The sequence below is a fragment of the Chelmon rostratus genome, chromosome 6 (genome assembly GCF_017976325.1).
Source record: "Chelmon rostratus isolate fCheRos1 chromosome 6, fCheRos1.pri, whole genome shotgun sequence".
In the NCBI taxonomy this organism is placed as follows: domain Eukaryota; kingdom Metazoa; phylum Chordata; class Actinopteri; order Chaetodontiformes; family Chaetodontidae; genus Chelmon; species Chelmon rostratus.
Window position 1 is genome coordinate 29,541,784 of NC_055663.1, and position 25,028 is coordinate 29,566,811.

Consider the following 25,028-nt stretch of genomic DNA (forward strand, 5'->3'; position numbering starts at 1 on the left):
AGCCTTTGGAGCAGCTGGCGGATGAACAACAACTCCGACAGAGTGCTTGTTATTTCGCTGAGGGTCCCGTTGCTAAGAAGCACTGGACTCGTCTGTTTGGGGCTTTTCGAAAGGCGAGGCGGGATCCCTCTTGTCTACAATTTCACTTAACAATCACCTTGAATGCGCACTGTAGGTTATTGTGTTTCACACCACTTAGAGACAGGAAATATATAAAAGGCTCTCGATCCCGTCAAATAAGAAACTGGTAACAGTATCCTGTACAATAGGACACCACTGCAGGAGAACAGGCCTATCAGTCAGTATCTCTGTGGGAGAAACTGTCATTAGAAAAACCTCAGGACAGAGAGGAGGGAGGGCCAAACAGGGTCGAAAAGAATAAGGAAAGAGGTGGTGTTAGACTGACGGAGGCCTTCCTCACTGAACATTTTCAGCTCACACAAAAGACAGAAATGGCTGCAGATACCCTGAATATCATCATTCTCAGCCTCATGGCAAGAGAAAGAATTTATTTATTTTCTTACTGTCACTTTATTTATCAATTAGGAATAAATAATGCAAATATTACTATGTTATTATGTCAGTGTGCAGGATTTATCCCATCCCATTATCCCATGTTTAATCCCTAAAAGGCTGACTTTAAAATGCACAAAACCAACAAAAAACCACGTTGATGCGGGACTCTGCAATGCCAATACACAAACTAATAAATGCATATTAAATGAGTATATAAAACTAAAGCAAAGGAGCCGTGTTGAAACGCTGAGGGCTGCTATGAGATTTATTTTTGGCGTGTTGGGAGAGCCGACAACATCATCACATTATACTGTGAAGTGGCAGTGGCTAACATGTTAGCACCCAGCTACCTTCATGTCCATCACGTTACGATCGCTGTGCTTGTGTCCAACTGGCAAATGTAAATTAATGTAAAATATTAAACCTCCTTTAAGCTCTGGTTTGTTCTCCACCAACTGTGCCTGTGAAGCAGGTAGTAAACAGCAGGTTTTTAGAGCTTCTTCTATCAAAACGGCTGCCTTCTGCAACCAAAAGCAACACAATGAGAGCGGTGAGGTAGAACCAAAGCAGCAAAGTTGTGGTCGGACACAAACAACGAGCTGAATCTCAGTGTTAAGCTCCATAACTGCAGATTCAGGTTCAGGTCTGCAGGTTCGTCACTACGAGAGACACCTCTCACACTGTCCTTGCATTGATTATTCTGTATTCAGATATTGATCAGAGCTGCATTAAGAATAGCCCACAGGCTCTTTAGCTGCTGAACCCACAGTTCACACCAACAGTGATGTTTCTTACCGGTCTTGCCATCGTTCTTCATGGTCGTCCTGTCGGTGGTCAGGCTCTCCCAGCCCTCAAACCTCAGCTTCTGGTACTGCAGCTTCACCTGAGCCAGGCTCTCCTCGATGTTGATGGGCGACTGCTTGGCATTGCTGCAGGATGGAAACTTCTTGGCCCAGTTGTTCTGGTTTAATGTTCCTGGAGGACAGACGGAAACAAAAAGAGTTAGCTTCAGAGAAATCGATCACATGCTGTGACCTTCGACAGACCCAAACTGAACACCTGAGGGGCTCATATGAGGGAAAATGAATGATGTTCACAGACTTTGATGAATATATGATGGATCTCATTATGTTTGGTCGCCCCTATGAGAGTGTGTTGACTCTGAGGTTTTAGTTTGAAGTTTGTCTTCCTCACTGCGTCCAATCTGCAAGTTTTACTGAGCATCCACCTGGTTAACGAGTCCAAACTACACAACCAGCTCACATACAGACTTTGCATCAGCTGTTTGTGCATTTAGATTCAAGTAGGAGCCTGATTCACCAGTGAGGCAGTTGTACTGATATTGTACTGGACTGCTTTATATTCAGAGGTGTTTCTAATGCTGCTACTAATGCAACAACTGCATTACATCCTGTTTACACAAGACGTCTGACCCACCACTCCATTCCTACAAGAGAAACTCTTGTTTTTAATTATTTGCTTCTTGTCACTTCATTTTCCACTCATGTATGGTGCCTCCAGCATCTTTTCATTGTTAATTTTGTTTTAATTGTACTTTTATTTGCTGCTGCTCGCAAAGCTTGTTCCTGGTTTTGCTGTGTTAAAATAACTTTTAATGATTACATCAATCTGAAGCTGTCAGAGGATGATGGGACAAACTACACACACATGTGCACGATTTCTCAGTGCAGGTGTTGATGATAGTGCCCCCTCATTAGCTGGACAAACTGATGAAGAGCAGACTTCTCTCTGTAACTAATCACGCAATGACCGCTTACAGGTGCGCTGCTCTGGGAGAGCTTGCTACGAGCTAACGAGCTAACGACCTCCAGCTGCACTCTGGCTTCGCCGCTAATATCAGCTCCCATTTTTCACTTTACAGCTTTCAGAAGGTCAAAGTTCAATACTGTTCAATGTTCAAGCAGGCTTTCCTCAAACCCGGCCTGCAGTGCTCCGCTAACAACTGCTGCTGAAGGAAAGAGTTCAGCGTCAGTTTTCCTCTCGACTGTCAAACACGGCGAGCGGGCTGACGTGACGGATGGCTTGAATGCAGCGTGGAAAGTGTTGCAGCCAGCAGTTCATTCACGTGTGTCAGCTGCACCAAAACAGAGCCAAACAGATTTAATCCAGCAGCTCCAGCTCGTGTCAAACTGATCTACAGCCTCAGGCTTTCTGTTCGCTGCAGAGATAATCTGAGCGGCATGTGAGGTTTGACCAGGAGCGCAGATCCAGACCCTGTGACCGCGGTGCGTCCGAGCAGTTGTAGAGATTTGTTCACATCTGCTCAGAGGCGTCTTCACCCGGCGGATGAAGACGCCTCTGAGCCACGTTTAGGAGACGAGAGACGGACTGAAAAGCTGCCGTCCTCCTGCTTCGTTACACAATTTTGAGTTTCTGTTCGCATCATCAATCTGACTGAAATCCATCTTTGTTTTCCTCTGATGAAACTAACTCGTGCACCCGATCAGGTGATGGAGGGAGGGAAGCAGTTAGTAAAAACACATGGGTGTCCCCCACTGGTCTCTCACCCACACACATCACTCAGTGGTTGAACTGATCAGGGATCAGCTCGCATGGCGAGCCTCCTGTGTGATGGGATGTAATGGAAAAGGTGGCGCCGTTCTGATGACGCAGGGAGAGCGACAGGTGATCTCAGAGTCACCTGTGCTGCTGTTATCACTGACAGAGTCACCCTCTGAGAGATAACTGGACTTCAGCATCAACGGCTTCTCGGATGTTTTCATTGCTGTGATTCGTCTGAACCATAAAAACATGAATCCTGCTTCAGTTGTCTCCTTCAGGAGCCTCAGCCCCGTCATCATGATTACTATCATTAGCTTATTAAAACCTGTTCGTAGCCACATGCCATAAAGGTCATGATGTCTAAATTACAGGTTATGATGGAGGCACTGAATCGTGGAGCAGATGATAGAAACAGCAGCTTTAACCACCATCGACCTGCCTGTAACTGCTGTAATGTCTGTAGCTGCTGTTATATGTCATCATGTTAATGTCTGTTCACTTTATGTCATGTGAAACTCCAACAACCTGAACAAAACTGACCAGTTATTAATCGCTCCAGCCACATTAAACAGCTCTTTGTCATTTTTATTGGGAGCGTTTTAGACTCAGATAATTCTCAAACGGCCTCGTCAACACGAAACATCCCAGATGTTCAGCGTGATGAGCTCTCAGTCCTCCTGCAGAGGTTCGCAGATAACGCTCTTTCCTGCTAATTATGTGCTGTAGTGTTGTTTCAGCCAGCTGGTGTTGTGTTTATCAGCAGGTACTCCGGCGGTCACATGACTCCCTGCCCTCACTCTGATTGGCTGTTTGAGCTCCTTCCTGCGGAGGACAAAGAGCCCAACCAGGTCAGACGGGCTTCTGGGTCAGGATGGATATTAGCATGTCAATGGAGTGTACACACACACACACACACACACACACACACACACACAATGACTAAATCATGTAGCAGGAAAGTTTGAAGAAAAGAAAGCAGAGAAACAACAGAAGGTTCATTTTTGCACATATTCCATTGACTGAAGGTTTTAAAAGCCTAAAGGCGACCAAACCACCAGGCAGATGAAATAAGATGAATAAAAATGACACCCGTCTACTTCCTGAGAGCCTTTTAACCACTGAGCAGATCAATGGTTGTGATTAGACTGCTGGTTCTGAGGACTGATATTATTATTAATAATAATTTATACTGACACTTCACCTCTGGTTTTATTTGGGGGGAATTAAAATATTGCAGATGAAAACCACCAAACTTTTCACTGTGGTCAAAGTATGAGTAAGGTAAAGGTAATAAAAGTGAGTTCTAAGAGATTTAAAGGATGATTTGTCTTAAAACTTGATTTAATATGAAGCCAAACTGACTTTTATAGTATTTTTAAAAGGATCATAAATGTAAACTCACCCTTTGAACACTAAGTTTTTACCTTCACTGTCCTCTAAAGTAGCTATAAGAACAGAATGAGTGTCCACATCATGTCGATCCAACACAAACACTGTATATTATTCTGTGTGGTGATGTTCCAGCTGCTCTGTGAAGCCATACGATGTTTAAACTGAGTGAAGCATTAAAACCAAACACTCGTTGGTTTTTTATGGCTGCACAGTCCCAAATAAATGGAAACATTCCAGATGTCATCATTTTAAACACATTGGCCCAAAATTCAGTCACGTTTGATGTCTTTGAATCTTTGGGATCTTAACGAGATGCTGAAATAAAGTTCTGTAAGTTTGACTGAAGAGCCAGTGAAGCGCGTTTCAAGTCATTTTGCATTTAAGCATCAAAGGCAGCGTTGTCCTGTTGAGACTCTACATCCAAACTCCAACTGAAACACACACACACACACACACACACACACACACTTTACACACAGCAGGAAGTGTGACCCCAACAACTGTTGTCACAAAGGGAGTTAAACCAGGAAAAACAGAGCAAAAGAACCTTTAAGACACTAACGGTTGTCCATATACTTGTGGCCTCACAGAGTTTCTGGAGAAGAACACATCGTGAACCGGCCTCGACCAACCACATCCATCTCCTCCAGGATGTCTATTCATGCTGCTATGACGAGCCAGACTCAGACTGAAGGGGAGGGCAGGTATGGAGGCTGTAGGTGGGGCCAAATGTCTCAATGACATGGAAAAGAACAAAGAGCGACAAGCTAAAGCTAAAGCTACAGCTAAAGCTAAAGCTAAAGCTCCTCCACACGCAGGAGAGGACTGCAAACACAACCCACTCCATCATCACTTTATCTCGTACACATTCACACCCACTCTGCTGCATTCAGGACCTAAAGCTCAATCCCCCCCCCCCCCCAGCATGCTCAGAAACAAACTGAACTCGTCACGTTTGACACTGATTTACATTTAAAAAAACAAACTTTTCTCTGTTTGAAAGTTGAGCCCAGAAGTTAAATAAGTGTCATTTAGTTCATTAAAGTCTCGCTCCAAAGCTTCTTAAATGATGAAGATAAACTGTTAAATTTCACATTTCTTTGCTAATAATAATCCTCACAAGAGACTGTGGACCACGAACTAACTAACAGATTTGAACAGGTTTATGTAAAACATTTTTCTTTAATCTGACAGTTTGTGTGCGGAGCTACTTGTAATGAAAGGTCAAAGGTCAGAAACCACCAACAGCTCTAAAAACTCCTGCGAGAAAGATCAACAGACGACACGACATCTTTCTTTATTAAATCTCCTGTGTTTAACATGGCGAGCTCTCGTCAGACAGCCAAAAGCTTCTTCTGATCCAGAAAGATCAAACACAAAGTGTGTGTGTGTGTGTGTGTGTGTGTGTGTATTCACATGGAAATCCTAACACGAGACTAAAGTAGGTGAAATTGGATTCGTGTGATTCTGCAGAATCGTTTTCCTGAAGTTTGATTTTGAATCAGACATCAGAATGTGAACTGCAGAAGCTGGAGTAACACAGATCTGTTCACACCGTTGCTCAAAGGCACCTCGGCAGGGTTTTAAAGAGTTTACTGATGGCAACCCTCCAAATATGAGCCTAAATCTCGAGTGGTGCTTCACTGGTCCTGATCAAGCTGGTCAGTTTGATTCATTTTAGGAGGTTAAAGATAAAACTAAATAAATAAATTGGAAAGAAGTTGGAAAAATATATTGACAGCAGCTGTTGAAATATCTCACCGTGAAGTGCTGGAGGAACTAGCAGAACAAAAATACTAAGGGGGATATTTACTTCTTTAGGCACGACACAGTCAAACTGTCAGGCTGCCCTCATGGCTTAAGGCAGTGGTGGGAAACCTCCGGCCTGTGGGCTGTATCTGGCCTGCAGGACCATCTGATCTGGCCCAATTCATTATTACAAAAAGCGATTATTTTTATTCAGTGACAAAGAAAATAATATAGTAGACTCACACCTTCTTCAGAGTGGTCCCTGAATGCACCACAACATAAGCAGATATGGAGCGTTGCGCTTTTCAAGAGAAATATACGAATGATTTTCTTTTTTTTGATGAAGTAAAACTCTTCAGTGGAGTTTGATGCTCAACAAGCAGCTTCCACAGACCACATCCTGACAGACGCTGTTTTGCTGGCAGGTCTGTGCTGAGCGGCCTCACAGCTGAGAGGCTGAAACCTCCTTCAGAAGAGCTTGTGAAGGAGCCTCGTCGCTGCTGTTCAAAGCTGCTGAGTGAAAACTGCTTCAGGTGTTTGCTGAGAGGTTTCAGGACATGAAGAGTCAACAGAAGGAACTGATCATATCTGCTGTGATATGAGATGGAGATCTCTCCTTCATTTCCCGTCTTCTCAGTATTGTATCCAATAAAGTAGAAATTCAATTTGTGGTAATACAAAACTTTGCAGTTTTTTCTAGACTTAATAAATACCCCTTGTACAGACATTTATTATATCAGGCCTGTGCTAAGATAACATTTAAGAACCACGTTAGGAACTTTGTTCAAATGCAGTTTTCAAAAAATAAATCCAGATTAGATTAAAATCGAGCATTTTTTCATTTGCGTTTGTCTGGATTGGCTCATGTTTTACCAGGTACAAAACAAAAAGCTCCAATTTATCTCCAACACTTGACCCACAGCCACTGAAGCAACCATTTGGTATTTTTGAAAAGATTTAATAAATAATATTGTGCAGCAGACACTAAGTTTTTAGCAGGATGTACCTACTGTGCATACCATTGAACTACATTCTAGCTTTGCTCCACAGCAACATTTCCTTCCACTCAACACCAGACATGCATTTGTTTGTCAGCAGAATAAGCACAGTGTCACTCAGAGCGTCGAGGCTTAAAGCTCCTGGAATCACTCAGCACCTCGACGGCCCTGTTGACTGACAGGATGATACTCCGGTCTGCAAACATGCAGAGCGACATGCAGAGAAAGTCACGTGTCGCCGGCCGTGATGCTGCTGCAGAGCGTTCAGCAGTCTGACCACGCTACACTAACGGCTCCCGTGTGACTCACCTGCGTACGACCAGTCGATGTCTTCTGAGAACTTGCGTTGATTCCTGTATGCATATCCTTCAGCTGCAAGAGAGAGAAAGAGAGGTGATCACTTTACAACATTTACATGGCATATAATGAATGTATCTGTTATACTGGATGCTGTCTGTGTGTAAATCCTGCTCACTGCTGCTGGAGCAGCATATTGTCTTCACAGTTTGGTCTGTCAGTGATTGTCTGCCTGGAGAAGAACTTATTAAAAGGTTTGCCTCTACAGACGATGTTTCCTTTTCTCACAGTGTTATTTAATTACAGGCCGACGACTTCACATGAACTCGTGCCGTGAGGTCATAAAGTGTTTTACAGTGAGACAAATGTCTTTTTAAATACCTGAGCTGACAGATTCATTAGTGGGTTGGACTTTAATGGGTTTTATGGTTTGACTGTCTGCGTGTTGGAGCTGCTTTGACTCCGTCTGATTTCTCGCAGGTTGCGTTGAACAGCTGCCAAAAAAAGCCCAGACTCACTCTGACCCATCCAGCAGCTGAAAACCGCTACAGGCTCCACGGAAACACAGCACAGAGCTGCAGAGGAGCCGTCAGACGACTTTACCTGACCTTGTTTGTCTAGTTGAGTTTTTATTTGCTTTCTATGAACCTCCTTCATGTTTCAAACCTCAGCTGCTTAAAACAGATTCAGTAAAAACAGACACTTCCTACCTCCTCACATTGGTCCCTAAACTTTATACCATACGTTTGGCTCCTGTGTTGTTGTCCTGGAGTTTAAAATAGTGGAACAATATTAAAAACACCTTTAATAAAATGGAATCCGGTAAAACAGAAGCATTAACAGAAACAGGCTGTACTCCTCAGACAGGGGGCGCTGTTGCAGGCCGCTGTATTTGACTGAGTCAGAAGCTGGATGGTGTGCACATCAAGCCGCGGTTGGGTGAAGGTTCTCGTTCATGTTGTCTCCTCGGTGTAGGTGGAGCGGTCGCTGTTGTCACCACTTTACGGTTTATGATCGAATCGAGCGTCATTCCCATCAGCCTCAGCTCTACTTTTTGTTTCGTGTTAATTAGCGAATGTTAGCACGCTAACAGTGTGCGGACCATCTCTCTTCAACTAATTGAAGCTGACCTCGTTGATCGCCTTGAAAAGCTCTTGACAGAAGATATTTTCTACATTACAGAACGTTCTCACAGCAGAGTAACTCATTACCTGAGCGATGGCTTCATTCCACTTAACGTTTCCTGCTTTTAAAGACCAAAATGTCTGTTGTGATAAAGCTCTCTGAGCCAGATTTAAAGCAGAGGTGGAGGCCATTATGGGACCACTGAATCGACCTGCACTGGTTTGCCATGTAGGTCCCACATAATGTTAACAGTTTGGGCCCATTTTGAGCACATATTTAGCCTCGATGGGAACAATTTCACAACTGACAGAGCCACACCTTGTAACACCACGACAGACTGCTCAACACAAGCCAGATGTGTCTTAAGCTGCAGTTCCTCTAATGGCCACTAGATGCTCCAAGAAAACTGACTGAGTGGAATGCAATGGGAAACCAACAACAGTCAAAGTCATATTTTCACAACAGATTCAGATCTGAGGAGATAATTTGACGTCTTATGTCAGTCTGAGTTTATTAAAGAGCAGCGAGATGACAGGAAACGATCGGAGAGATATGGAACGACATTCAGCAAAGATCTGAACTGGAGATGTTGTAGTTCATGGTGGGCACCTTAACCCACCTGGGTTCCCCACAGACGGGTGTCATATTTACTTAACTGACCGTTGTACCAACCTGTCACAACACGGAGGCTCCACCTTTTGGCCATATTTGGATATTTTGGCTCAAAACTACCAAAAAACCAAAACATTTTTCTGCATAGTCTACGAGAGCGAGGCCTTATTCGCATTCAGCACAGTTCCTCCAAACCTTTCTGCCTCTGTCTCGACCTTTCTGATTAACTCCGTTCACTCAGACTCTCAGTCATGTATATAATGTCAGGAGGCCACACCATTAACCCAAGCAGCTGTCCAGGCATCTGTCACATTAATGAAGTAAAGTCGACGCCCAGAGGGGCCGTTCCAGACCGGCACCTCATTACCATAACAGAGCAGCGAGGGCCCGACTGAGAAACAGAGAGCAGAGGTCACATGACACAAAGAGGAAACAAAGTGACGTGATGAGGTGTTTGTTAGTAGTAGCAGTAATGATGCGGAGAAGAATGTTGGGAATCCACTGAATTTCCTGCAAGGGGGGAAACATTCACACAGTACGTTTGGCAGTGAACTGCCTAAAGGTCTGCTTTTTTCTTTTTTTTCAAACCTACCAGCACATTTCTTTATTAAATTTGCTTATGTTGTTGCCGCCGCTCTCTTTATGCGTCTTGTTTTCTTCCCTCTGGAAATTTTAACCAATCTCCTCACTGGTTCCAAACCATCCCGCCAGCTCAGCTGGTCACCACGGACACGTTTACAGAAGTGCTGATTAATGTGTGCTGTCCATACATGAAAGGAAAAACATTTTATGGAAAGCTGCCAAGGTTCATAAAAGGTGTTGCTCAGCAAAACCTGGCATCTACATTTCCCACAATGCAACCTGAGCGCTGACGGTTCCGTCAGAGTTTCCGGTGTGTTGTGTTTTACGCTGCTTAGCAGCAGCCAATGAGCAGCAGCTCCAGAGACCAGCTCACTTCTGTCTGCGTCTACACCGACAGATCTGTTTCAATTTCAAACTGACTTTGACTTAATACTCTGAAGTGACGCAGACTCAAGTGACATCACTTGAGGACATTCGTCCGACTTCACTCGGCTCCCTCTGGAGGCACTATAGGGTTCATACAACTGTTTTCATATAGAGAAGCCCTCCTGACACCTGTAACCAGACTTTGACTTGTGAAACCCCCTTTAATGCTGCAGAAAATGATATTTTAAACAACAATGTTCATCAACAGTCTGTGTCCCCGTGCACAGAGCCAGCTCCATGAAGAAAAGGTTTTCCCAGTCTGACTGGCCTGCACAGAAACCTCAACCCCATCCGACAGCACCGGGACCATCACGAGCCAGACTCCACCCAGCATCGAGTGCTGAACCTCAGTAATGCTCTCGTTGCTAAATGGGATCAGATCTCTGCAGCAGGTCCAACATGTGGTGGACAGACGCCCGCTCACGTATGGAGAGGTAGCAAATAAACACACAAGCTTCATGTGTGTTTACATGAAGATTCTTCCTACATCAAAACTCAAATATCACAAATCCTCCACATGAGGCAAAATCAAGTCACTGCTACAAACATCAAACCAAGAAAATCAAACCAGAAATCCTTCTGAGCGTTTCAAGGCTCCTCTCCAAATTAAATTTCATGTCCCGACCTGTTTGTGGTGGGTCCGGTATTAGTCTGCAGTAAATTAGGAGATGAGGTCTCCTGCTGGGCTGTGTTTATTCCCTCTGAGCTCTGGATGATAGAGGTCTAATCCAGGATTACATGTTTGACGGCCTGCAGATTGAAGACGTCACCCGCAGGGCAGCACCTTCGGTCCGGCTGCTCGGTTTGAAGACCTTCACACGGGACCTGCAGCTCTCATGTCAACAGAAGCCGGTGAGCCGACTGCTTTAAGACCAGAGGAGCTGCATTAGATTAAGTGTCTATGAGTACAGAGGAGAACACAATCACTTTGAAAGTTTGGATCAGATTGGGCATTAAAACTTCCTGCAGGGGGGGCATTAATGTATAGAAGAACTTGACATAGAATGACTTTCTACATGGTTTAAATAGCAGGATAATTTGGATTGGATGGATTATTTAGACTGAGGAGCATGCCATGTGATCCAAAGCTCCAGAACGGCGACTAACCGAGACTTTAACCGTCATGTTTACTTCTTTTTGGAGCTTTTAAAGAAAAACGTACTTTATTAATTTGCAGCTTCACAAAATCACAAAATGATTCCACCGACAGATGAAACACACGACGAGGCCGACTGTTGCACTGTGTCGGGGTTCAACAGATCATCTGAAGGTTGAGGTGATCTTCATCCTGCTGTTGTGTACAACATCCGCCTGTGAGACTCGGTTCAGGGAAAACATGCTTCAGCTAAAGCTCTTCTGGTTCTTCTGGTCTGGTGGAAGATCTCAGGACGATCTAATCATCCATTTCATGTTAGCTGAGTGTAGAAAGTTTAATCCTTAAATCTTGAGAATCATGATTGAAATCCTGCAGAGGAGACTCTAAACTTCTGTCTCTGAGGTATGAAAGACTGACAGAGCGACAAAGTGGAACTAAACCTCCTGACGAGCAAAACCTTGCTCCCTGCCACCTTCCCATGAATCACTGCATGAGCATACATAAAGAATGAGATACTGCAGCATATTCCTGCTGTGTTAGAGCCCCCGCCGGCCGGCCGCGGCTCGTCTCCTTCAGAAAGCAGCCATAAAGAAACAATCATGGCGGCAGGGAGCGGTGACATCGCCCTTCTTGTCTTCGTGTTCTCTGCCGTCGCCTCGCTATGGTGGCGTTCTTCACTTTACTGCTTTCACTTAATCAATGGCCGCCAACACGCAAACCGAAGGTCACGACCTCTAGTTTAAAGGTCAGAGGTGACAAGTTCAAGTAACAAGAAGCAGCTTTAATTTCCGCCGCTGCGAGCTGAAGATGCTTCTACATCATCATCATCACCTCAGGATGGAGGAAACTAACGTTCGCTAATTAGTACTAAAAAACATCTTTCCACCCCCCACATCTATTTCATCGACACTCCTCCTCAACTGCTCGTGTTGGAGCAGCCACGCTTTTATTAAAGCTGTTAAAACTCTAATTTTAAGTTTTTCTGCAATTAGTCTACACCTCCTCCTCCTCTTCCTCCGTCAGTGACCTCAGAGCAGTCAGGTGGTTCAGGACAGGCAGGAAGCTGTGAGCTCCGTCTCTGTTGAGGTGGAAATGGAAACCAGACAGTGTAAACAGCAGCTCTGACATGAAACACCTGTCTGCTGCATGAACAGTATATCATCAGGGCTCCATTACAGTCACTGTGTGTGTGTGTGTGTGTGTGTGTGTTTGCACTGTTTGCATGAATGTGTGTGTGGCAAGTTTCCATGGAAACTCTCCCAAAGTGATGTTTTGTTCAGTTTTCACTTATTTTCAGTTTTAATTTGGGCTTCACAGTTACACCTGTATATAATCTGTGTGTGTGTGTGTGTGTGTGTGTGTGTGTGTTTCCCTTTATGCAGAATTTAGAATTGTTTTCCAAACCAGTTTGAGAGAGCTGCAGCCTTTTGGGAGTTAATGGCTGGTTCCCACACATCATGTGGCGCTGCACGTCTAACGATCTGATTGGCTGATCCTGCTCCCTGATGAGCAGCAGGATTCAGACTAAACGCTGGAAGTGAACTCGACGTGTTAATGCTGTGAAAGAGCCACGCAAACGTCTGAACTGCACCCGCACGTGTTCTCCTGTGGGTGCTGTTCACACACGTTTAGAAACCACATTCATGTGTAAAAGTCTACAAGCCACTGTGTCGATGTCATCAAATGGAGTCAATCAGTCAATTATCGTTATGATATCAAATCAAAAACTGTCTGCAAAATACATTTTAAATCTCAAATATGCAAATAAAAGGACATTTCAGGCACTAAGTGAGTCTGGATTGTGGATTTAGATTGTTAATCAGTTGATATTTTTAGTTAAAATGCACAACTTTTTGGACTTTGACCTTTTTGTTATGTTTCTGTCAAATGTCCTTTATGTCCTTTATCTTGTTCTGAGCCAAATATTTCAGACATTTACTGCAGATATGCTCAAAGCTTCATGCATCTTTTCATTATGATGTTTTTGAGCACATTGTGTTCATTCACTGCGTTAAATGTAGCACATGCATTAACAAGATGACATGTAACCTCAGATCACTGCGCGTCTGATCCTCTGTGCTGCAGGACAAACACGACTCATCCGGCGTGTTCGCATCAAACACTGCAGGTTTCAGTTACAGACCGCGCCGGCGTCCTGACAACACCCGACACATGAGCTGGGCTGGAAACCTTTTGTGTCACCCTCTACAAAGAAAACACCTGCTGAGTCTGTCACAACGTACCTGTGTCAGACAGGAAGTGTCACAAAAAAAGAGAGGGTCCCCTAGAGGCGGCAGTGTTCATTACAGCCACAACACAAAACTACAGGACGGAGAAAACAGACAGAGTCAGCTTTAATGTGTTAGATCTCAACATCACAGCCATGACAGGGGGTCAACCTGCAAAACTGATGAGATTCCCATCAGCCTCAGCTGCACTTAGCACTAGCAACCGCTAGCATGCTAACAGAGGACAGGCTTTATTTATTTATTTTCTTTTATTTAAATGAGTTCAACAAGTTCAGGTCTGTTTTCTGTATTTATTCATATGTTTCTTTTCTATTTTTGAACACGTTTCCATAAACACCTGTGCATGATCTTAAAGTCTTTATATCTCAGTATATTGATGATGGGGGCATGAAAGGGGGGGATTTCCAGTATATGATAGTGAATGTGCCCGGTGTCACTCTGCAGTCCAGAGATTATAAACCTTTGTCGGGCATCAAACAAGGTTCACGCTGCACAACGTGGCCGATGTTTGTCGCCTTCAGAGGAAAGATTTCACTGTTTTTTGGTGATCTAGAGTCACTGGAGAACTAAAACGAGCCTCAGGAGAGAAAAAGTTCTGTCGAAGGAGGAAAATCAGGAGCAAAAAGTGCCGAAGAGAGAAAAGCTGATTTGAGACGAACGGAGAGAAGGAAGTGAAGCCGGGAGGGCGACTGAGCAGGAGAGGGGGGATGTAATTCAGGTTGAGGACAGAAAGCAGGGGGTACGTGCTTATGTTCTACTGGAAAGGAGTGAATGAGGAGAATAGATTCTATGGAGAACTCTTGCTCAGCGTCTGTGCGGAGAGAAAAAGACCACAACTGTGTCAGTGTGTTTATTCAGCGGAGAGTGGCCGGCTCGGCGCTCCGGTCTGTGGGAGCGCCGCAGCCTCCAGCCGGACGCTGAATAAGAGGATTAGCCGAGCCCTGGGAGAGCCGGGGCGTCCACAGGCTGCGGGGGTGAGAACCGGTGCCCGTGCCAGAATGTGTGACAACCCCCCCCCCCCAACACGCCCACCCAAATCCCTGCCCCTCTCCTGGTGCCAGGGGGCCGAGGGTCTGAGGAGGGCGGGGGTGGTCTGAGTAATACGGAGCGCTCAGACTGGAGGGGTACGGCAGGTTAATCTGAGGACGGTCTGGCTTTGAGCTCTCTGCTGGTGGTGTTTGCCACGTTTCAGCTCTTTAACGTGAATCATCCAGATCCAGTGAGCTTATTGGTCGATCTGCTTCCTTCCAGACAGCCACTGCTTTAACTTCACATTTCTATGGAAACCAGCAGGTCGAGACTTGAAACTCTGCCGACAGATCAATAACACGTCAGTCTAAAACGTGTCGGTCTGATCTGGGAAATGTGCAGCAGACTGAAGGTTTACTGATAATCAGACTGAATTTAGTTCAGGCTGGGGGAGAGGTGGGGTGTTTTGTCGTGTATTTTATGTATTTATTTCTTTATGATCATCATCATCAGTTTTCTTTGGCAGCTTCCTTCTTAATTTCTACTCTTTAGATTTTGGTTCATCTGTTTCTGTTCTTACTTGAATCAACGAGAGATTTTCACGTCACCATTTGTGATAAATCGAGTATTATGTTTTCAGAACCGGGTGTGAATTTTACCTGAGTTGATCCTTACAGGCATGATTTTCAGGTCAAAACTATAAAACCAACAGCAAAAAGCTTGAGGTGACTGCAGACTGTTAATATTTAGGGTTATGACCATTGCTGGAGTTTAGGTCTGTCAGACCAAGTGCAGGGACCTGGATTCAGGGAGCGAGCAGGCTCTGCCTGGCAGGCTGAGCTCAGGGCAGAAAAACGCCCGCCCAGTGAATGGGCCGCTGAACCTGAACAGCTGGAGTGTTTTACACTTCAGAGGTCTGACTGCAGGCCCGATCTGTCAGCAGACTGACAGAGAAAAACCACTGAGTAGAAAACCTCTGCTGTCATAACATGTCCACCAAAGCTACTGAACAAGTCCTGCTGCACGATGTTGATTTCTCCTCACAAACTTCCCATCATCCACTTCTGGCCTCTCATGAAGGAGATCAGTAAAATGAAGTGAGTGTTAATCTCCTCTGACCAGTAATCAGAGAGCTGAAGCAGCTCGTCGTGTCTGTGGATCCAATCAGTTCTCAGGTGAAGACCTGACGGAGCACGCCTCCACCAGAGCTCGGCCGTGGGTTAAAGCTTATTTCCTAAAGCATAAATTGCCTTTGGACTGTTTGACACTTCCTGTCAGAGACCGAGGGGAAGCACTCCTTCAGGAGCAGAGAAGAATCTGCCTGAGAGCAAAAATCTCAGCTTGAGGAGGTCGATGTGGACAGACACCACAGACTGCTCGCTCTACCACAACTTCCTGTTTACAGTCGCGGCCGGTTTGCTTTCACACCTTAACTAAGTAGCCTCATCTTCACACTGGGTTCCTGTAGTTGCTGCTCTAGTATACGTACACTAAGGCAAAGATATCGTAAGAATAAGTTTTATTTTCGTTGGTAAAAAACAGTTTTGATTCAATTGCAGCAAAAAACAACATTTCCCAACTGGCTTTGAGTGTGTATTGAAGCAGAGTTTGACCTTTGAAGGGCTCAGACAGCAGAATGATTCATCAAAGTGCTCCTGCTAGATTTACACACAGCAGACCCTCCATAAAAACTCAGAAATCCACCCAAAGACCACCAACAGGAAATCAAAGCGCCTCGTCACAGCGCTGCAGGCTTTACACAAATGGAATGTCAGTTCTGCATAAAACTCCCCCCAAACTGCCGCCGGGAGCGTTAACACAGGGGAGAACTGGCTGTGGAAAACTAAACTCATCAGCGGAGCAGAGGCCTCGGGGTTGAAATTCTCCTCATCGATCAGCCGCTCTCATCTTTCCCTTTTAACTATAAATGGCAAAGGACAAAAGCTGTGGATTATCTACAGGCAGAGTCCATCAGCCCTAAAAGGAGGACAAAACATGAAAGGAGCCGAGCTGCAGAGAGGGCGATTTCACATGTGCACACCAGGAATGAAGGCAGGCCGACAGACCACCTTGACCGGGGGGAAATATCAGAGTGCTGCAGGAGCATCACCGTCAGTCAGTCCCCTAATGCAGTGTTCATGTTTTTCCTGTTGGAAAAGCAGAAAAATCTGCCTGTGAGTGCATCAGTTCTGTTATAAGTAGCTTCACTTTATTAAAATGTCTGAACTTTACTGACTTCAAATGTCAACTAAACACAAAGCTTGTTCAGAGCATGACCTACATTTAGACATCTGCAGTCCATCACAGCTGCCGTTTGGTTAAAACATCTCTCAGATATAAATGAGATAAATGCGGCACAGGTTCTTCTGCATCAGCCTGAGCTGCGCTTCCACAGTACGTCATGCCATCGAGAGCTACTGAAAAACACTTTGAGGAGAGGGAGGATGAGCTGGAAGTCAAGCTAGCCAGAGCAGACAAGCTAGCTCTGACCACCGACTGCTGGACGGCGCTCACAGACGAAGGCTACATCACAGCTAGCTGTCAGTTCATCAGCGCTGACCGGGATCAGGGTTCTGTTATCTGCTAACTACCAGTTTGACAAAGGCGGGTATAAGTGTGTGTCATCAGCATAATTACGATAAGGTGTGTTGTGTTTCCATGATGTGTGTAACGTTTAAACTAAACAGCAACGGACCCAGTATCGACCCCTGAGGGATTCCACATATATCAACTGTCCAGGAGACATCTGACGGACTCCTTCCTCACACTGTCTTTATACAGCAGATACAGCTTCGGTGCTCAGAGCTTTGTCAGGTGTTGTATACCTGGTTTACTTCAGGTAAACTTAAACCTGGTTTTAGTCAATGTGCAGAAGTTCACCTCTTCAACTATCCTACACAGAAAACTCCCCAGAGAACATGATTATGTAGGATACGAATCCGGCAAGTACTGATGCAGAGAGTCGAACCCACTAGTCGAGCATGTCAATCAGGACGTAGTGATCAGTTGTGATCAGTGTTGTGTCAGAATCAATTAACAGTAAATAGGAACATCTAAATTATCACTTTGACTAGCAGTCATCAATAACTATAACTTCTTATGGACAAACTTGTCAATAATTTTGTAGAGGAATTGGACATTAGACATCAGGCCAAACACACGCACGTCAAGACAACCCCCAACCCCCCCACCCCCAAGCAGTTCAACATTTCAGGTGTCAAAACAACTCTGTACATCCATCCACTTCCTGGACCTCCACCCCCACCAGTCACTACACTCCATGAAAAGGTTTACATAAAAAATGTCTGTTTCTGTTCATTCAGTGAGATCTGATTCGTTTATTTGTGTCTGTCCTGGGAGGGTGTTGGACTTGGACTCCTGTCAGTCAACACACTCTCCTCTGTGTGTGTGTGTGTGTGTGTGTGTGTGTGTGTGTGTGTGTGTGTGTGGTCATGGTTTTAACTGCTAACTGCAGAGTCCCGTCTCTGCTCTACATCTTCCAACACCAGCGTCACTGCACTGAACCGTGATCAGACTGAACAGCTCTCTGACAGCTTTGTGTGTGTGTGTGTGTGTGCGCGCGTGCGTTGTCGTCATGCACTCATGTGTGACCTGTATCTGTAGTCAGAAACAAATGATCTGTCCCGGGGGGGAGCAGATGAATAATGGATCTGACCATCTACAGTTTCCATCAGCAGCCTCTCTGGGCTGCAGCCAAACACTCAGCAGTGACCACGTCAGCTGTGCTGTCGGCTCGACAGTAAACAAGTCCGGCCTCCTGATCCGACGAACGCTGAAGCCCTGTGGCATGAAACCCGATGGTTATCACACTGTGTATATCTGCTTATCTAAGGTACTGAATTCACTCATTAAACACTACATATTTCAAGTTTGTGTAAAGTTTCATGTCTGTCAGGGTAAAATATTTTGTCAAATTATAAGAAAGTGTTTGTTCAACCAAAAAAAAAACTGTTTCATTCTTTTAGGATCATTGTAACTGATAATAACAATACTACTAATCTCATACTGCTGCAACCCTCACTGCGACCAATCAGAAGCAAGTATCATATCTGTCCTGCTGACATCATTTTCAGTTAGCACAGAAGCTGTGCTAGCAGCTGCTGGGAGCAGCTAGCTTAACGTTTGCTCTAAAGTTCCAGCTCCATTTCTAAACACTCATCTAACAGAAACACACACGTGCACACATGCACGCACCTTCATACCTCATTACAATGAAAGAGGGTCAAAAATCAGGTGATCCAGGCAAAGGTTTCCGTGATATTTCACTCCAAACCAGTCGAGCACATGGTGGAGAAAAGGTCAGAGGGTTCATCATCTGGAGACCAACCAACACCACCATCCTTAGAGCCATGCAGCCAGCAGAGCTCAGAAACAGCTTCATGTCAAAGGGAGTAACATCCTGCACACTGTTTCATTAGAAGAATCTTTATTGGTCAGTAACAGCGCTGTAAAGACGAGTAGAAACTCAGCTTTTGGAAACTTATCAGACAAACAGGTTCTGCTCTCAGAGAAATGACTCGCAGACGTCGTCTCAGCTTTCACTCCCTTTGTTGAATTTACACCAGTTCTCAGCACTGACGCAGGCCGTCCCACAAACACCTCTTCAGCTTCTGAACATCTGCTGGGTACCTGCCCGCTGTTCCCCGTGTGCCAGCCTCCGCTGCAGCTGCATCGATCTCAAACGAACCCCGCAGCCGAAACCTTCGAGCTGCCCGTCTCTGTTCATCCGCCCGGCCTTCACCTCCACAGCCAGCGGCTCCCAACACCCAGAGAGCGACGGGGCCTTCAAACAAAGAGCGCCCACTCAGGGCGACTTGTTTACAGGAAGAGGAAGATTTAAAGGGAAACTGAGGAAGATACGGCTCCAACACAACAATCTGAGGGATGTTTTATTTATTCTGAACCTTTAATGTTGGCTATGCCAGCCTCAGCTTTACGTCTGAGTTGCTACAGAGCAGAACATAAATAATGATTTATTATATAAAGAAAAACACATTTAGAAGCACTGAATGTGTGCAGTGTGTGGGCCATGATGGCATCAATCAGAGAACAAAGCAGAGGTGTGTATGCTGGGGAGACATGTGGCCTCGATCGCTTATAAATCCCATACGTTCCCCCGTGGCACCGACGGAACATGTAAACTAAACTGCATCAAGGCGGCCTCGTGTTCACCAGGTTTTACCTTCAGTCAAACTGGAACCAGTTTGATCTGCACAGCAGCTCCCAGTGAGACCATGAACAATCTGAGGAAATGTCAGCACACGTTAAAACCCAGAGTGTGCCCACAACGTCGACAAATGGAAAACTTTCTGGATTAAAAATTCATATTACACGAAGGTGTACATCACCCACACGCCTGTCAATCAAAGGTCCAGTGTGCAGGAGTTACTGCCATCTAGGGGTGAGGTTGCAGGTACCCCCCAAATCAAGCTACAGTTAGCTTAGTATTGGCATCTAGCAGTTAACATTAGCAGTGTAGGTGAATCTAGCTGTATTTTCTTCTTCTGTTCCTCTTAGCAGGTAGCGGTTAGCATTTAGCATTAGCATTAGCTAAATGCTAGCATCGTAACTGTATTGTCTTCTTCTGTTCTTCTTAGTGGTTAGCATTAGTATTAGCATTAGCTAAATGGTAGCATCAAAACTGTATTGTCTTCTTCTGTTCTTCTTAGCGTTAGCATTAGCATTAGCTAAATGGTAGCATCGGAACTGTATTGTCTTCTTCTGTTCTTCTTAGCGGTTAGCATTAGCATTAGCTAAATGGTAGCATCGGTGCTGGCCACTACCTGGAGCATCTCTGGGTCAGATGAACGTGGCGGTGCTGTTTGGATTGTGTAGGAGCAGTGTGAACTGGCACTAGGGGGGGTGAGTCTGGGATGCCGGAGTTCACCACCTAGCCTCCTGGAGGTGTAGTGGGACTAAGTAGGCGAAACACCGTTGAAGGGAGGTTTCCACCTGATGACCCCCAGAGACGTGTTAGGAATCACTGCTCTTTGGCAGGTATAGAGGCAGATTAGAGCTCCAAGGTTCTTCACTGAGAATGAATCCTCTTTTTGAGCACAAGTATCTTGTGTTTAAATTAACTAGCTTAGCAGAGAGACAGGGAAGCAGGGGAACAGCTGGCTCTGTCCACAGGTAACTAGATCTACCTGCCAGCACCTCATTTGTTTAATGATACAACATGAAGTGGCATCGATGACCTCATCTCACTCTCCATCACAAACTCCCTAAAACAGGCTGCCCAGTCTTTGTCGTCATCTCCCCATTGAAGGAAACAGAGCGGTTACACAATCGCTCTGACTGTGGACACAAGCTCATTCATTCACAGTCTGGACGGCAGCAGAGCGTCGAACATGATAGCCCTCGCAACATCCGGGTCTGAGTCAGTGTGCACAGCCTGAACCTGGAATATAAACCGCAGCTTGTCAACATGTTGTGACTGACAGCAGGTTAACGTGGACGGGAAGGTTTACCTTCTCTTCAGTGACGATACAGAGATCATCTTACCCTCAACGTCGATGGTCAGCTACCAAAAGGGTCCTGCATAAACCCAACAGCCTGCACAGGAGCCTCTGAAATGATGAATCCCATTAAAACCAGCAATGTGTTGGTCTGTCCCCCTCCTGTGGCCCTCAGCTCCAAATCCATTGGTTCCTACTGAACATGGGGCACAAATATATAGTTCTGTTTAAAAAAGATTGAGTATTGGCACTGGACTATTTTCCAACCAGCCATAAATCTTTCAAAGTGAAACTTTCATATACTGTCCGTCAGTCTGCTGGTGCGGCCGCTGATGGACGGATTCACTACAGACATTCATGCTCTGCAGGAGATGAACCCTCATCAACTTAAACTAATGACTGAATTCACGTCAGTTTCAGCAGTGATTTGAGACTGATGCTAACTTTTAAAGCTAACATGCTAATGTGACTGTTCAACTCAAAGCACGAGTATAGCTGGGGCTGATTACGTCCATCTCAAAGCCTCTGTGGACGTGTGTGTACAGAATATACTGTGTGTGTATATGATGATATTTGCTTTGTGTTTTATCATCATGTGAAGCTCCTTGAACTGCTTTCGTATGAAACGATGCTGTATAAATCAAATCTGAACGTCTTATCTGTGGGCAGATGAGTGAGTGAATGCCAGTTTATTAATCAGCTCTGAGTCCAGCTGAGTCTGATGCAAGCTGACCGGTCTGAGATGTCCTGAAAGGGCCACCGTACTGATTTTGATGACGATGTGATGTTTCCAAAGCCGACTTTACATTTTTTACCCCCCAGTGGAGATGATCTAAGAATAGAAAAGTCTCCAAAAACGTCTTCTGGGGTGAACATCGTGTAAATGGTCAGCATCCTGAATGCCCAATCAGCAGCGGAGGAGCAGCGAGTTTCCCTCTTCACCCAGATCTCCTCATGTATAAAGCGTCTGTTCCAAGCAGAGCCGCTTTGGTTCCAGCAGACGTGTTTCTAATCGAATCGTACACACGGTGACGAAACAGTTTGTCAGAGGCCCAGAGAAAAGCTCCTCTAACAGAAAAACGACTTAATTAAACACTGGAGCTGAATGCACGAAGGAGAGTGCCAACGCTGTATCCCACAGGAGAGACAATGAGAGAGGAAGTGTGTGTGTGTGTGTGTGTGTGTGTGTGTGTGTGTGTGTGTGTGTGTGCAGGCCTCGTACTTAAATCACAAACTCTTGACATAATGATTTACTCTGCAGCTCCGGCTGAAGATGAGGCAGATGTTCTGAATCGTGTTTGTACAAACATGCGTCCAGTTAAAAGATGATTTTGAGTGAACCTCAGAGCTGATGTTGCATTCAAGTCATGTAGGACTTCTAAGCTGCCAACTGGGGAAAACAGTCCACAAACACTGGACAAATCCACAGATACCGGCAGTCCAGAGGAGCCTGCTTTAACAGCGGTATGAATAACTTCTAAGATCTGAAGTGATTAAAGTTTAACAGGATTTAAAAGCAAAGTTTTGAATAAAGTCTGTTAGTTTCAGGCGTTAATATGAGGAAGGGCAGAGTCTCCTCATCGCTCCACACAGAGCAGATGTTTTCAGCTCTTCAGCAGAGACGTTTAAGTCACGTTTCATATACGTCATGATTTATCTGAAAAGTCTGTTTCAAGGCATTTTCTCACATTTTGTTTTTATTTATCTGACTTTTGTAAGATTTCACTTGTCTGCACGTCCACTCACTTATGTCCAAATTGAAAATGTGCATAAAACAAAATAAGCTAAAAAAGATTCTCTGTTTTCAGCCGACTGAGTCTCTCCCACAACTGACGCCAGACTTTACAAAAAGACTTGAAGGGGCCAAGTTCAGCGAGGTTGGTCTGAAACTGTCACGAGAAAAACATTTGAAGACTTTAAACGTAACTCGAGTGAAATCAGACGTCTTTGACTGTGTCCGCAGAGAAGAACGACCCCACTGCAGATCCTCGGGGTCTGTTCACGCTCCAGCAGGACGCGGTCAGCCTCAGCTGAGCGCCGCTGCTCTGTCCTTCCCAGCATGCCTCGCTGTCTGCGTGTGGCCTTCACTGTGACTGCGTAGAGTTTCACACATCAGCAGTGAAGCAGGGAGGCACCAACATGTTCCACCAGACTCGTGTTTACTGTCGCTCAGATCAGCCCGCTGAGTCTGCAGTGTGGTAAAAAACACGACATTAAGGGAACAAACACGGCGCAGCCATGTGTAATGACCATCACATGAATTTGGTCATTTTTCGTATTCAATCTTCAGCAGCCGATTCATCGATCTCAGATTTCTACCTCTTTACTTTCTCCCCCCTACCCGAACCAGGGTTTGTATTCCCACCCCACTTTTATTGGTGTAGTTGGTGAGAGGCAGGGGTAGATGATGGTAGTGTGGCAATTGGCAGTTACATGTGGCATCTAGCATTGTAGCAGCTAACAATAGCTAAAGCCGTGGTAGTATGATAGTATCTTAGCAGTTAGCATTGGCAGCTAGCAGTTAACATTAACAGTATAGGTGAATCTAGCTGTATTGTCTTCTCCTGTTCCTCTTAGCAGTTAGCGTTTAGCATTTAGCATTAGCATTAGCTAAATGGTAGCATCGAAACTGTATTGTCTTCTTCTTTTCTTCTTAGCGGTTAGCATTAGCTAAATGGTAGCATCGGTGCTGGCCACTACCTGGAGCATCTCTGGGTCAGTTGAACGTGGCGGTGCTGTTTGGATTGTGTAGGAGCAGTGTGAACTGGCACTAGGGGGGTGACTCTGGGACGCCGGAGTTCACCGCCTAGCCTCCTGGAGGTGTAGTGGGACTAAGTAGGCGAAACACTGTTGAAGGGAGGTTTCCACCTGATGACCCCCAGAGACGTGTTAGGAATCACTGCTCTTTGGCAGGTATAGAGGCAGATTAGGGCTCCAAGGTCCTTCACTGAGAATGAATCCTCTTTTTGAGCACAAGGATCTTGTGTTTAAATTAAATTCAGTCTCCACGAACACTGTGAGGGTTCTGCAAAATGATTAACATGTATTTTTATTTGCTTAGCACTTTTCAAAACTTCTTTATAAAATGCAAGGCCAATAACTAAATAAATTAGAACATAGAAGAAGAGAAGAAGACAAAAAAGTTAATCAGTTGAAGTCAAATAGACTAAAATAAGAAAAGAATCACTTGATTGCACATTTGTTAGTTGAATCAGACCTCAGGGGAACAACAAAGGTGGGATTCATGTTGTAGGTTCATAAAAATGGAGAAAAATGTGGCAAAACAAACCATCCAACAACTACAGCAACGCAACGTGATTAAAAATACGACAACATGACTCAAACTGATCATTTCCACAGTCGGTTTCACAGTCACCTTTTACCCACATTTACTGTGAGCGGACCTTAGCAGGCTAGTTAGCTCTTTGTTAGCTTGTTAGCTAGGCAAAGAGCTTCAACCAGGAAATCGATCGGAAGCAGGAACACAAGGATCTGGGAAATAAAGCGACGTTCCTTTGTTTTAGATAAAATCCGAGCGGCTGCAGACAGGAAGGAGATTTCATTTTGCTACCAGAAATGAACTGAAACCAACGGCTAGCTGAACGGAAGGAAATCAACCTAAAGCCTGATGCATGACTCAGAAAAGGTCTGTCCAGACACCCCCCCCCCACCTGTCCTCCCTCTCAGCAGGAAGTCCCGCCTCCACCGCATCGCTCCAGGTGATGTCAGCGTGACATCACCTGCAGGTCGCAGCCGGAGCAGCAGGTCAAACACTCATTTCTTTTTAACCGTGCAGCCGAACATCAGCAGCTCATTAACGGGCAGACAGTTTGTGACGGCGCCGTGGGGACGCACGACTATTCTGAGGAATGACCTAATTGGAATTAGTGGTGGGGGGGTGGGGGGACACACAGGAAATTGTGGATTTTACACTTCTTTAACCTTGACACACTTCTGCTGGATTTGAGTGATGTAAAATACAGACTGCAGATGTTTCCTCCTCATCATCATCATC

General features: G+C 45.1%; 1 protein-coding gene across 1 annotated transcript in view; it reads right to left on the reverse strand.

The window, feature by feature from the left end:
• The window catches only part of ptprz1a (protein tyrosine phosphatase receptor type Z1a), a 76,069-nt gene that overhangs the window by 41,812 nt on the left and 9,229 nt on the right, over nt 1-25,028 (reverse strand). Inside the window, exons 2-3 of the mRNA XM_041939892.1 lie at nt 7,488-7,550; nt 1,312-1,491 (exon numbers count right to left, since the gene is read on the reverse strand). Coding sequence (XP_041795826.1) covers nt 1,312-1,491; nt 7,488-7,550 — 243 coding nt within the window. The remainder of the gene's footprint in view (nt 1-1,311; nt 1,492-7,487; nt 7,551-25,028) is intronic.